The sequence below is a fragment of the Dromaius novaehollandiae genome, chromosome 17 (genome assembly GCF_036370855.1).
Source record: "Dromaius novaehollandiae isolate bDroNov1 chromosome 17, bDroNov1.hap1, whole genome shotgun sequence".
NCBI classification, from domain to species: domain Eukaryota; kingdom Metazoa; phylum Chordata; class Aves; order Casuariiformes; family Dromaiidae; genus Dromaius; species Dromaius novaehollandiae.
The window spans coordinates 12,531,062-12,545,591 of record NC_088114.1 but is presented as its reverse complement, the minus strand read 5'-3'; the positions used below and the strand labels follow the sequence as shown (position 1 = coordinate 12,545,591).

Below are 14,530 nucleotides of genomic sequence, written 5' to 3'. Positions count from 1 at the left end.
TTTTCATTAGGTCACCTGAACAACTGGAGAATGATTTCAATGCAAAAGGTCTTAGCAGCTCATCTCCTGTTAATTTCTTTTCTGTATTTTATGGAGTGGAAATATTTTCATTCCTAAAGCATCTCTAAAATGAGAATGGCAAATATATTTGTGAATGTTGTGATGGTTATGCAGCTGCTCTGGATAAATTCTTCCATTATTTAATTTTAGTGACAGCAGAAGTGACAAATCAGCATGTATCTATCTCGGAAAAATACTTTTCTGGAAACACTGTTTTGAGGGAAAGGCAAGGAGCTCCCCAAAAGTATGAATAAGCTTTTAACATACCAAATATGGTGGATTGGATCATGAGGGTAATAAATACATTGCGTGATATGGCTTATGAAATTATGTTCACACTTCTGTTTTAATGAGAGTGCTACTGAATTAAGAAGTTGCTCATGGGGAACAAACTGCCCAGCTGTCAGATGGCTAAATCTGGTGACAGTCTGGATTGGTTTGAGAAGATTTTTTAATCTGTTAAGGATTTTATTCAATTTAATTAGTCCTGATGGAAATTTGAAACCCATCTCTTGCCATTAATCTTCCTTCATTAATCTCCTGAATTATAAGAATGAATAAAGCATTAATAAAACAAAAATGCAATCAAATTACCTTAATTGCTCTCTTAGCCTATGTTATAGAAGTAACACAGTCCTTGGACTGTTGTTTTTATAGCCTTGGCAATGCCCAGATACGACAGGGCTGGGCATATTTAGTTTTCATACAGAGATAATTAAATCACTTGCTGAAGAACTGAAAATATCTACCTGCTTCAATTCTATTCGGCTATCTGCATTTAAACTACTTTATGTCCTCTGATATTTCTTTTCAGTAGAGAACTTCATTAGAAAACTAGTCTAGAAATGCAGTGTTCATTTTATTTTTTTGTCTATTGATAAATATTTTTTCATGTTTCTTGATATGGTCCTCAGAGTGAATAGGAATAGAATGACCTTGCCTTCTTTCTGATATCCTTTTAGAAAGGGAGCTGCTTTCCTACTGATTTTTTCCTTCTCCTTCCTTTATACCTACTGGAATTTGGGCCTTTTTTTCTTCTTGTAAGCCCATCTTTGTAGATTCCGCTTTTTAGCTTCCATCATTTTTGTCATCCTTCTGCACCTAATTCTAATTTGTCAGGTCCAAGTTTTGCTCACTTCAAGCAAGACTGCACAAAGAGGAAAAGGTCTTGTGCCATCAAAGGATGTGTTTAAAAGAAATCCTCCTCTTGCCTCCTCTAACTGCCATGTCGTGTTATTAGGATCACCTTAGGAAAACTTTGCTGCAAGTCTTTGAATTTCTATCTTGTCCACTTGCAAATATGGTCACCATGATACGCTGTGTTCAACAGTGTCTGGCTAAGAAACCAACAAAGGAGAAGAGACTTTCGTAATCCAGTATATGGCCTTCTACAAGTAAAATAACTGCAAATTTTTATCTTTTTTATCCTTTTTTCAGTTGTACAAGGGTTACTGTATATAAGGCAGCACTTTTGATGAATGTCCCAAAAATTAGTCTGTTTGCAGGAATATCAGGGAGAGAGAGGAGTTCCTCTGTGGGATGTAGTTCGCCTACTAATACATCCTTTTATCTGTCTGCCTGTCTATTTACTATTTACTTTATCATTTTCCAACTTCAGGAAGAAGACTTAGGTGGGAGAAGGGAGTCTGACATCATGATCGGAGGGTGGTGAGCTGTTACAAGCCTTTGCCTTTACAGTTTTTCCTCAGCAATGCACAAGCATTGTGTTTGTTGCTAATATAGCACTGATCAGAAAAAATAATAGTTATGAAAGATAGTTGTTTACAGGAGGGATGATACAAACGTTTGGAGGCAGACAGCATCAGACCTCTGTGATTTTTTCAGTATTACTGCAGCTCATAAATATTGAATAGGTAGAGAAGAATGAAGCATTCCACACAAGCTTTTAAGAGACTAGGCTAGGTGACAGCAAGGTTTTGGTGTAATTCTAAAATTTACAACCCCATCTTACAATGACAGCAGCAGGGCAGCTGCAGCAACTTCTTAACGCGTGTGCCTGCCCTCAGGCCCCATGGGACAGTGGTGCCTCTGGCAGCCCTTGTAGTTATGTACTTGCATTTGCAAATCCATCACTTGGTGCCGCTCAGGCTCTGCCAGCAATCCGCTCTGTGATTTTGAGCAAGTTACTGCCCTGTTCTGTACCTGTTTGCTCTTGCATCCATTGTCTGTTTTGTCTATTCAGGTTGTGAACTTTTTGGAGCCAGGGACTCTCTTGTACTGTATGTGGTGTATAGCAGTTGGTGAGAGCGCTGATCTTGATAGATGTGTGTGCGCGCTTTTGTAAATGAAATCATCAATAATCTTAGTAGGAATGACTTATTTGTCATGCTCCTTGGAGCACCAGGGATGCTCCTATTGTAATGTTCAAAAGAGCACACTGGTGTCAGCAGCACTGAGTTCTGCAGGTTACTTTGTGGTAGCTGCCACTTTCTTGAAAGCTGTACAGCTGATAATGCTGTTTTCTATAAGTCCTCGTACTCAAGGTATAGGAGGACTAATTCCGATCAGCACTTGTGCAGAGATGCGGATTGCCTTAATTTTTATGCTTTGCTAAACTTCATCAGACTTGATCTAGAAGGGAGCAGTCGGCGTAGACTTGGGTCACACAATCGCCGGGTCATGCTACTTGGACCCACTGGTCTCATTCCCGTTACTCTCTCTCATTTCAATGGACTGGTCTGGCTCTCAGGGAAGAGATAATAGAATATAGAAATTTCCATGATATAGCAAATTATTTGTTATTTTGTCTAGTATTTTGCGCCATTGGAGCCCTGTACTTGTCCAGACGCTTCAGGACAACGAAAACGTCCACTGAAGCACGTTGCTAGCTGAGTGTGAGAGAGACTATCCTTGTCTCCTGATGTGAAGTTTATGCTTCGTGTCAGTTGGCTTCCTCATGCTTATCTTTGCTTTGATACAATACAAGGGTAGGTTTGGTCTTTTTTGAATCCGGAAACTTGGCTGACCTTTCAGAGAAGACCATTTATATGCATTCAGTCCATGAAGTGATTCATTTAGTACATCAACAATCTGCTGAGTATAACACATCTAGGATTCTCTTTGGACTGTAGATATGAGGATGTGGAGAGGTATAAAAAGCCTCAACAAAGCTGCCACCCCTCTCTTTGTGCTCCGTACAGAATGTTTGATTTAGATTTGTGGCTTTCGGTAAGAAAATACAATTAAGTCAATGCTTGCACTGTACACAAAGATGTGAATTGCATGGTTTTTTTTTGTTTTTTTGTTTTTTTTTGTTTTTTTTTTGGACCCTGATTCTCAGTTAGTGTTTCATGCTTTGAAGTCTTATAGGTGTGGCCACATTCGGGGCTGTGGACAGGAGGCTGTAGTGTTTCTTTGCCTCTATAAGCTCTTTTTGCAGAGATCTGGATGAGAACACTGATACATTACAGTAGATATGCCCCTCTCTAGTGTTTTCTTTGGTTTGCCTCTGCAGACTGAAACCAAAATGAAATTCATGAAAACCAAACACTCTGTTATTTGCAAGGACACATAGGGAGCTATGTCAATCTTTGTAAGAAGGGCCAGCTACAGCCTATCTCGGGCAAACTCTTTCCTGATAATTAAGGTTAGTAAATAAGTCTTTTCTTTTCCCTGAAGTACACAGCAGGGAAGGCTGCAGCTAATGGAAATTGTGGATGCTCAGCAGCTTTCAGGGTTAATTTTTTTGCTGTTGGGTTTACAGTTGACATTCCACAGGCCTACAGGACAAACTGAAGACTGTTTTAGGAGAGAGGCCTAAACAATCAGAGGAAAGGATTGTTTTATAAGAGTATAGGTGTAGAACTATAGTAAAATTTCTATTTTATTCTTATAGGCAATAATACTTTAATATGGTTTCTTAAATATTGACACTCTTTATTAGCCACAATTACAGAAGAGTATTTTTGTCTGGGAAAGGTTTGTTACCCATGAACAGAATGCCACACCTCAATTTCAGCTTCTGGGGAAATAGTCACGTATACCAGCCACAGGATCAATCAAACCTATTGTGCTTTCTGTGTACTGTATTGCTTGTCCCACCCGGTGTAAATTCAGGATAACACATTACATGTAGAAGGCAGCCTAGTCACCTGTAAATGAATGACAAGTTCCTGGTATCAAGCAGAGAACAGGACTTTCAAGTACCCTCGGAGCCCAGAACTGTTCCTGGCACCTGCGCCTCTTGTTCTAAATTTCCTGCGTTTTTCTGATTTCTTCCAGCTCGGTCAAACAGAGAGAATAACCGGCATCTTTTGGGGAAGCTTCCCTGTTACAGACTGGGAATCTCTGTGTATAAGCAGTGTGTCCCACATCCTTGTGGCTATTCATTTTGCTTAGCTTGATTCTGAAGTCAGAGGAACAAATAAAGGGAGACAAGAGCAGACCCAAGCACTGCCGAACTTTGAACTTATTTGAATGTGAAGCTGATTAGCCACAGGAGAGAGAGCCAACACCACAGTCTCTGAACATCCTGAAATTCAGCACGCTAAATTCCTGGATCTGAATTCTGTGGTTCACATGCATCTTTACCTGCATCCTTGAGAGAGATGAAAGCAGCTTTGAGTTGTCTTCTTCCCAGAAATACAGGGCTATTTCTCCATTGTGCAATCCTGCCGAGTCGAGAGATGGCACAGTGTGTCCCATCCTCTGGACCCCTGGGTTTTCCCTGAGTGTCAGGTTGCTCCTCCTCACTGGTAATTGCTTAACATCATCATCTAAAAGAATTGTATCTTCCATGACTAGATTTACAGGTACAACCACTTCGAAAAAGTATTCACACATAGTGAGGTAGATATGCGGGTTTATTGCAGCCAAGCCACTCCTTTCCGTGCTCATTCCTTCTCAGACATCTGCTCTTAGATGTTAAAACCCTGAGCACCTTTGGCAGGGAGAGTGACCTCTGAAATCTGCAGCACCTGTTACAGGGGAGCAATATTAGGGAAGGAATTGCTGTCCAAGGAAAAGCAGCAGCTTCAACTTGTGTCCCATGGGAGACAAGTGAATCTGAAGTTATATATTATGTAAGACGTAGGGGGATGACAGCAGTTTATCATTAACCTGAACTCTGCAAGAGGCTTATAAGGAAAGGAGAGAAAGAAGAAGAAAGCCAGAGAAGCAGCCAAGATGGAATCCTCCCAAAGGATCAACAATCCTGCGGACATCTCTGTTATTGTCATCTATTTTTTGATAGTCCTGGCAGTGGGACTATGGGTAGGTTTGGATTTTATTTTATTTTATTTTTTTATTTCTGCTTAATGAGCAAGTAGTTTATAGGGTTCTAGGAAAACAATTCAGTAAATTAAAATGTGTAATTATATAAAGAGCTTGGTGCTTAATTGAGATAGTTAACAGGTAGCTGGTGGGGAAAACGAGGATATTTACTGGAGAAGGGAGGGTGGCTTGGGGAGGTGATCATTCAGGTGGGTAAACGGAGCTAGTGGGGAAGGTGGAGAAGTGCTCGGGGTTTGTGTGGGAAAGGAGAGCTGATGAATGAAGAGCAGGTCCTGCAGAGCCCCTGCTGGAAAGCAGGCTGGAAGCAAAGAGATGGAGTCTGGCAATGGAGAACAAAGGACTGCGGTGGGAACTGGTGGTGTGAGGTGATGCATGGGAAACGGCAGGCAGCAGGAGCTGCGGGCAGAGGAACGGAGGTGGAGTTAAGGAGCAGGGAGGGCAGTCTGTGCTCGCGACCCTGGTGTAACTACGGCTGGGCTGGTGACTGCATGGTGAAGTGGGGACTGCAGACCACTCTCAGTGGAGGAGTGAAATGGGTCAAGCTTGTAGGTGCCATTGGAGTGCAGGATTATGATGGCTTTTTTGCCAGCCTGGCCCTTACTGCAGGAAGCGGTGCCATGGAAACTACGAGGAAGGGGCAGTTTCAGGGGCGGCAAGTGATGGCAGGGGTTTTCAGTTTGTAAGCTAAGCACGCCTGCCCCCATCCAGGCAATGCAGAATATGCAAGGGAAAACAGCGCCTAATCCTAAAACAAAGCACAGTGCAGATACTGCCCTGTTGGCTTAACTGCAGTGCTGAAGTGTTTGAAGATAATAGGCCAACACCGTGATTTATAAAAGCACAAACAGTGGAATGTCACTGAATTTAGAAGCTGCTGCTCTTTCTGAGGAGCACCCTTTCCCCTTGGGGCAAGCTCTCCTGGCCATCCGATGAAGCATCTGACCATAGACAAGCTGAGAGAGAAGTCAGAGGAGGCCTCCTATGCTTTCCAGAAGCAACCCACGAGTCCTCCTCACAAGACAGAGACGTCAGCTGCAAAACAAACTTCCCTTTCTAGCAGCCTGGCAATGTTTGGAGAAGCACCACACTTTTCAGGTGCATGTGCTTGTTCTGCACTTTGGGGATGCAAAATGGCCACAGCCACGGTAGTTTGTGCTAAAAGCATAGCAAAAAATCTGAAGCTTCAGGATGCCAGAAGACCTTGGTAGCTTGTGGGAGGGAGCTTGGTCTTTGCCACAGAAATCTGGCCATCGTTTGTATTTGAGTGTTGTGTTACACTTCTGTGTCAGAAAAGGGCTGATGGGTGGCGTGTCAGACAAGGATGTTCTAGCAATTCCTGGAACTGCTTCTCTGCGGCAACAATATCCTCTTTTATGAGAGAAATACTTATTCAGTTGTTGTGTGTAGTGAAACATAAATCTGTTGTATTTACTTCCCTCCTTCTATATCGGAATAAAAAATCCGGCTAATTTTCTCAAGTCTTCTCCCTTTATTTGGCTATCCAAAGCCTATTGGAGGAGACAATGGGAATCCAATATTTGGATCGGGGTCATTAACAGAAGTTGGAGGAAGCTTCTCTCTAAAGCCCATCCCCAGCAAATACAAAATGAGTGCATGAAAAGGAAATTTTTGTTGGCTTCTTTGTTTGAACTTCAGAGAGGATCAGGTGTATTGCTGATACCACAAGAAGAAAACAGATTTTTGTAGAGATCTGCTGGGGCTGGATAATATAAATAAATAAATAAAAAAGTTGCATACGCTCTTTTTTCTCTTGCATGAACTTGCAGCTTACAAATCAGTTTTCTGTGGGCCTGAAATCAAAGGGATTGCTCACCTGATGAAGTGTTTAGCTGAGTTTGAATTTATCCACTGAGCTCTTGCTTGGATGATCAATTTTTTTATGTTTCATTTAATTTAATTTTAATGTTTTGGTTTTACGGTAATGAAAGCTCGAGCAATGAAGCTTGAATGGTTAACAGAGAGCTAGATATAGGAATCGTTGTTCAGTGGTATTCCTTTTTTCATCATCAGCTGGTTCTTCACATCAATTGTGTTGATGTCTTCCAGTTTACCCCACAACACATGCACATATTTTACTCCTCCATCCTAGTTCTTTATCATTAGTCTTTGCATAACTTGCCTATTAGACTTGAAAATATGAGTCAGTCATTCTTTCTTTTTCTTTCCAGGCTATGTACTCAACCAACCGTGGGACGGTAGGCGGATTCTTTCTGGCTGGACGGAGCATGGTGTGGTGGCCGGTGAGTGTTATCCATTCTGTGTGTATATAAAATAGATGTAGGCATGTGTATATGCAGCCACTTGCGTATAAATACGCCTAGTCCCTAAATATTAAGTATCTCTTCAATACTGTCGAGACTGTGATGACTATGCAGTGTAGAGGCACCTAACCCAGCTTTAAGCTCTCTCTCTAGGCACAGCGATACAGTCCTAACTGCACTACAAAAGCCATCTGATAAGTAGGGAAAAGTCTTGGGGAAGTTATCTCTGCTGAGCCCTGAGTTGCTCCGATTGCATGGCTAACTTGTCTGAGCCTAGATGCATTGGTGATGCAGACAAATCCAGTGCTTTGCAAGTCAGCCCATTTAAAAACTTTTTAATGTCTTGAATTTATTACGTTCACTGCACTCAAAGTAGCTGGCTCATTGTGAGATTATCACAGGGAAGAATCAATTTACTGAAATTATTCCTGGTGTTGCTTTTTTATTTTCACTTTTGGCAGAAAGTTCTGGTCTGTACAAGGATGAAATCCTGGAAAGATTATGATAAGTTATTGGTAAAATATAAACTTAAATGTAAATGATTAAATTTAAAGATTATCTGTGATTTACATTGAGTTTGTCTTCTGTGAAGCCGTAGTCTCTTCAGAGATGCAGAAGCCGAGTCACAGACAGCAAACGATGTGCTTGTAGCCATCCAGCAGGGCTCCAGCAGAACTGCTATTAGAAACACTCATCTATTTCTTCTCGACCATAGAGAGTCTGTTCAGTGTGGCTTCCTGGAAAAGCAGAAAACTTAGACAAATCTGCATTTTGCGTGTCACCAATATGGCACTTTTAAAGCCATTTTTCCATGTGCTTGGACGGAAATCCTGACTATTCCTGACCTTGCAGTCAGTTCCCAAAAATGTTTTTGCACTTCAGCAAGATTTTTGATTGAAAATTCCACTCACATGGATTCAGTTACAGGATCAGAGGAGAGAGAAAAAAACCTGAGTAAATATTTGTTCTCTAAAAATTTACAAATTTTCTCAAAGTAAGTTGCAGAAACGCCTACATCTCTTTCAGTTTTCTTGTACTTCAGGGAGCTGCTGTCTGTCTTTAGAAGGGATCAGGGTTGCCCTTTTAATGGCATAAAAAGATTAAAAGGCTAAAAGCAGTGGAAGGTGTCCTTATTTGGTAGAGCAGATCTAAGAAAATTCAGGTTCCATAGGAAGCTTGAGGAAAGAAAAGTTTCCAAAGTATTTTAAGGCAACTTCCATAATTCTAGAATAAAAAACGCATTACTTGGCTGTCAGTGTAACCAATGGGCTGCTTTTAACCGTGTGCGATTCTATACACCTGTCACGGGTGAAAATGAATTGCTGCTACTCTTTCGTGCAGGTGCACGTGAAGATGAAAGAGGCAAGGCAGGGAGGGCTCACCATAAAAATCCTCCTGTCCCTAACGATTCCCTGAAGACCCAGGGAATCGTTATCTAACACCCAATTCTCTGGCAACACAAAAACACAACTGCAGCAAGCTCCCCTCCTCCCACGAGAGGAGAGAAGGGATGAGCTACGGTGCAGCAGTTGCCTCTGGGATCATCTCCGCCTCCTGCCCCAACTGCAGGAGCTCAGCAGGGATGCAGCGTTGGGCATTTGTGCCACCCTGAGGCCACCCCTTCAGTCCTCCCCTTCGGAATGCCAGTGACGGCTTTCTGGACCATAAAAATAAAACCTTCTTGTTGTTATTCCTGGTATTGCCTAAGATAAACAAATGGCAAACACTCAAATCACAAGGTAAATACCGAGTCAGAGTTTGCCTGGGATAAAAAGAGATTTCAAAATACCTATTCCCACTGTTCAGCAGATAGGACATCCATCCATCCCAGTGCAAACTGGGCTGGAATGTCGAGGAAGCCAATGAAAGTATAGAAAGTTCAGTCAAAGATGTCATCTCAGTTCTGCCACAGCTAATGTTACGTGTACGTTTTTACTACTTTTGTGCATCGACTTAGCCAGGGGGGATTGTAACCTGAAGTAGTTCTGGAAAACACAGATATATTTCCACAGTCTGTAGATGAGAGACAGGGTTGGGGAAGGTGTTTTGTAAGTGGGTTCTTATCTATCAGCTTTCCTCCCTGTGATTTCAGGGTAATGACTCTTGCCACTTAATTGGTTGCTTTCTGGAACAGAGAATGGAAAAAACACTTCCACAAACTTGCTACAAACTGAATTGACTTATACTTGATTGTATTTTTCAGTGGTCGTGCCATGTTCTGTGCTCTACAAAGCAGCCACAGGCAGCTTTGCTGATCCCAAATGGAAGGAGGCTTCTTAGCGATATATTCAGGATCTCTTACTGACAAATCTGGGAGGGGATTCTGTTCACTTAAATGATGTAATAGCTGTGGTTTAGTAGACTGGAGGAAGACTGGCAGTCAAGGACTGAATGTTAGTCCTGCTTTTGATGATTTTGCGTGTGAAACTGTTTGTCAATCACTTTGCCTGACTGTGCTTCAGTTTCTCATTGTATAAAGTAAGAGCAATTTGGTTATGCTGGTCCAAATCCGCCCAGCTTCGGCTCGGACCGTTGGCTCCAGCAGCGGCCGTGGAGGTTGCTCGGTACCTCAGAGAATCCAGTTCACTGCACGCCCTGGGCTGCGCTGCTGAGGGAGTGGGCACTTCTGTGCTGTTTCGCTGGAATCACTGCTGTTGTGCAATGGATGAATTGACTCAGTAGCTCTAATAGTTAATTAAAGGTCAGGGTATATAATTACATTCTCACTGGTTACTGGAACTTTAAATCTACCATGTGCTAATCTTCATGGTGAGAAATTGTGTGTCCTTTCCACAGGCTTTTTACAAAAATCAAGGAAAGAGTCTTCAAGAAACTGCTTCCAGTCTCTTGGGCTTTGAGGGAAATGTCTTCAGAAAAGACATGTATGGCTCTTTAAATACCCAAAACCAACTGAGCTTTTTACAAAAAACTGACAACTGGCACAGTTTGTCTGATGTTTGTGTCCAGTTCAATTTTACACGTTCTCAGAATTGTCCCCACTTGCTGAATTTGACACTACTGGGAGTAGCCACAAAAGGCAGCTCAGGTACAAATAAGAGTTGTGCTTCCTTTCCCTAGGTGAAGTGGGCTAAGAAATTAATCTATTTTATCATGTTCCACACAAAAAATGGTGAAGAAATCAGTAGTTTCAGCGTAAAACGACTGATAAAATAATCAAAGCGAAGCTGTGGCAGAAAAGGAAAAGTTTAGTGAAACAAGTGCCTACAGAATGCTTCAAAATCTTCCAGTGAGCCTGGAAACGTTGCCTGTGTCTGGGAAGATGAAGGTGCCCAAGGTATCGGACCAGCCCTTTGGCAGCTGCGTTGTTCTAGCAGCTGTTAGGCACATTTGGTATATACTATATATCGTGCTTGGTATATACCATATATCCATCTCTTTTGCTTAGCGAAATGGGAAGTGTATGAATGTTGTTTAATTGAGCAATGTTGCAACATATAGAACTTGCAGAGTAATTAGGAGAGCAGAATAAAAACCTACGCTTCTTTCTTTGGGTCTCAGAGCCTCAGAAGAGCGGCAGCGAGATTTCAGAGATGTACGAAGCAGTGCACTGGTTTTTCCCGTGTGGCTAAGGGTCATCCCAAAAGACTCAGATAGGAAAAGTTATATCCTTCAATCTAGGTAAAGGCGCATGTTACAGGGAACAGATGAGAATTAACGAAAAGCATGGACACTGTAAAGGAGCAGTCCTCAAACAGAGAAACGCGAAGTTTGTCCAGGGAAGAGTGGTGTGAGCAGCAGCTCCTGCAAGTGATCCGTAGGAGCAGGGGTAGCATGGAGTAAGGCTAGGGATGGCACGCTGCTGCCAGGGAGCCTCTACACTGCGCTGTTCCGTAGAGGGCTAAATGCGGACGCCTCTCTGACGCAGCGAGGTGCGAAGCCATGGACAGGCACAACCCGCAGAGCCTGCCAACTGGTGCTGCAGTGACCGCTGATTTACAGAGTGCATCGTATGCGGTTTGAAACAGGGAGTGCCAGGATGTCTGCACATCCCAAGTTCATGAAAAGAGCAAGGTGAATTGATTAATGAATAACATGGAGAAAATACAGTGATCGTCATCTGTCCGCAGTGCGATGGTACTTTCCTGAGCAGAGAACTCCTGTTAAAACCTGACCTCTTAAAGGATTTTAAAGGAGTTAATGTTCCACGTTTGCCGCAGGCGGGCTCAGCTTGCCAGATTTTGTTCCTTTCAGTCAACCTTCATCTTCTTGTTTCCTCCTAGACCCGGTTTGTAAAAGCAAGTCACTCAACGTGTTCACTGAGAAGAGTTAACAGTTCTTGAAAATGGTTTCCCTCTGTCGTGCCCTAGCCTCAGCCCGTCCTCGCGGACGCACGGCCACGCGCCTGGAGGAGCTCCCGCAGGGACCTGCCCTCTCGCCGGGCCCGGGGAAAGCAGCAGCCCCAGCACAAGCCCCGGCTGTCGCGCCTCCTCCCACGCGCGCTCTGCCTTCGCCCAGCAAAGGGCAAAAGCCCATCTTACCGGTTTGCTGCCTCTGTCACCCAGAGAAGCGATCGCTGCTGCTGGGAGCACTGAGGCCCTTAGTGCTGGCCCGGTGGAGAGGGAGCAGTGTTAATGTTTATCTGCAGCCTTTTGAGAATCCACATTCTTCAGGTCACGCGTTGGTGCGCTGCAGCACCTACCGACGGCACGTTAGGCAGTTTCCGTAATCGGCTTTTTCTTTATAAAAATACTGCAACAGCCGGTTCTTGAACAAGACGTTTTGGGCCCACAGCACATCTGCCTTCTTCCCCCTTCCTCTAAACCGCCGTGGCAGGCTGGCAGCCTCTCTTGCCTCTGCGGCAGCAGCCGCCAGCGGGGCACGGGGGCAGCTGGTGAGCGCTCCTCCTGCTTTAGCTCTGCTGCGGTTTTCAGAGTAATGTATTTTTCCTGTTCTGACGCTGAGCTCTACTCTTCCATGTATACGTAACGCCAGAAAACATTTTTTAAATTGCATCCACTATTACTACGTGTTGTGCTTACACTTTTACTGCGCTGAGTCTACCCTAATTCAGAGAAGGAAATTTGGAGACGGAAGGGGACAGATACATGCGTTCACATTGCTTCATCCTTGTGCTAGCCCCAGACATCTTGGTGATTCTGTGTTGATTCGGTCTGGTTTTGTGTTTTTGTTAAAATACAGGCGTGCTTTGGGTGAAGCTGGGAACACAGCAGTGTCGGAGAATGCTACGGCGTGTCCCGGCTGGTGTTTTCAGGCAGTGAGCCCGCGCTTGCTGTAGCTGTCCGTTCTCGGAGTTCATCGTTAGTTGCTTTTGTTACTTGAACCTGGTTACAGTACATTTTAAGCTTTTGAAGCAGGAGAGGGAGCACATTAGATAAAATCAGAGATTAATGTGGTTAATCTTTTCTGGTGATTGCATTTCTAATAACTTAGATTTAAGTTTAATTATTCATCTCCAGGGAAAACACTGGACGACATTACTGCTGGCCAGTATTAATGATCTTTGTTTCTTCACAATCATTATGGGGAAAACACGGCTGATGTCGCAGAGAGGCCAGCAGCAAAAGTTTTTGTTAATACCAGTGATCTTTCTGGCTTATTCACTGATGTTGCAGCACTTATCATTCCTGTAGAAACATCTGTGATATGACAAACAGGTTACATTTCTGTAGGGCACAACCGACTTCTAGAAACGCGCAAAGAAATCCAGACCTGAGTGAACTCAGGGGGAGAAATTCCCCGTCACAGCAAGAGAACTGCTTGTCTGCACAAAGACTGGAAAAATTCAGGAGATCAGACTAGGGAAAGGAGGAAAAAGTAAGCTTAGAAAAGAAATCATAGAATCCTCTGCTGAGCTTTTTTGTACAGTATAGCTTGCATACAGGATGGGGGAGAAAACCCTGTCTTGCCCTTAGAGATCGGGTTTGTGAGCAGAGGAGTGTAGGTGCTGCTCAGGGCTGTGGGATAGCTCTGTAGAATAAGTCTGGTCTTCAGAGGTGCGTTTCTGTGATGAAATGCCTCTTCCCCTGAGTCTCAGACAAGCTTCCCTGTGCTCCTGGAAAGATTGCCTTTATTTTTACTGCGATGCCAAGGAACCCAGTGCAGTGATTGCAGACCTGGAAATTTGTAGCTATTCCCTTTGTATACATTTTAGGACCCTGAACATCTCCTGGTGGAGACCTCCAGACAAGGAACACCTCTCCCTTTTGTAAAGCAACTGCAAACATTTCCTAGCTGCCTGCCTGCCCTTAGTGGCTGTGTAAGAAGAGTGTGCCAGATGCAAGTTCCTGGATTTTTACTTCTAAATAAGCTTTTTAAGGCATTTTGGGTTCTTTCAACATGAGGGGTCCACATTGAACAAAAGCATTATAAACTGGTCAGCAGAGCTTCTTTCACCTACATTCTGTATGTTTTCCTTTTCTTTTAAACTCAGTTTCTTTTTTTTTTCCTTTGTAGCTCTCAGAGGGCATGCAGAACAAATAGGAGCGAATAAAAAGAGCGGTTCACTCACTTCACAGAACTACTTCAGCTCACATGTGTTCTGCCTACAATATCCAAGCCAACCTCTTTTCCTCGCTCAAGTTTTCACCCTGCGTGCTTCAGTTTCTGACCTTGTAGATTATGGTTTGGCATTTCTGCTGCCTTTAATGCTTCCATTTCTCTTCATCTTTTTCCCATTGTCTGAGTTATTTGATGAAGAATTAAATCTTTTGAGGACCTTTTGTGAGCTTCTCCTGCCTGCCTTAACCTTTTTTTTCCCTTCGGTCTTTCTCTGATCAGCAGTTCCTATGTTCTCCCCACTGTTCTGTGTGCAGGATCAGTGCAAGATTTGAGGGTCTTAGAAATACCAGCATTCCTTAAACACAAGTCCTTGATTTGCTGTTGCTCGTGTCTTCTGGAAACACACTTCTCAGCTTCCAGAATTTAATTCAGCTACTTTAATATCTTTTGACTAG

The 14,530-nt window shown here is 43.2% G+C and overlaps 1 protein-coding gene across 1 annotated transcript in view; it reads left to right on the top strand.

Moving 5' to 3' along the window:
• The first annotated feature begins 4,934 nt into the window (after window positions 1-4,934).
• SLC5A1 (solute carrier family 5 member 1) overlaps window positions 4,935-14,530 on the top strand; it is a 28,287-nt gene continuing 18,691 nt past the window's right edge. Inside the window, exons 1-2 of the mRNA XM_026119196.2 lie at window positions 4,935-5,292; window positions 7,503-7,574. Of these exons, the coding sequence (XP_025974981.2) occupies window positions 5,206-5,292; window positions 7,503-7,574 (159 nt within the window). The 5' untranslated portion in view covers window positions 4,935-5,205. The remainder of the gene's footprint in view (window positions 5,293-7,502; window positions 7,575-14,530) is intronic.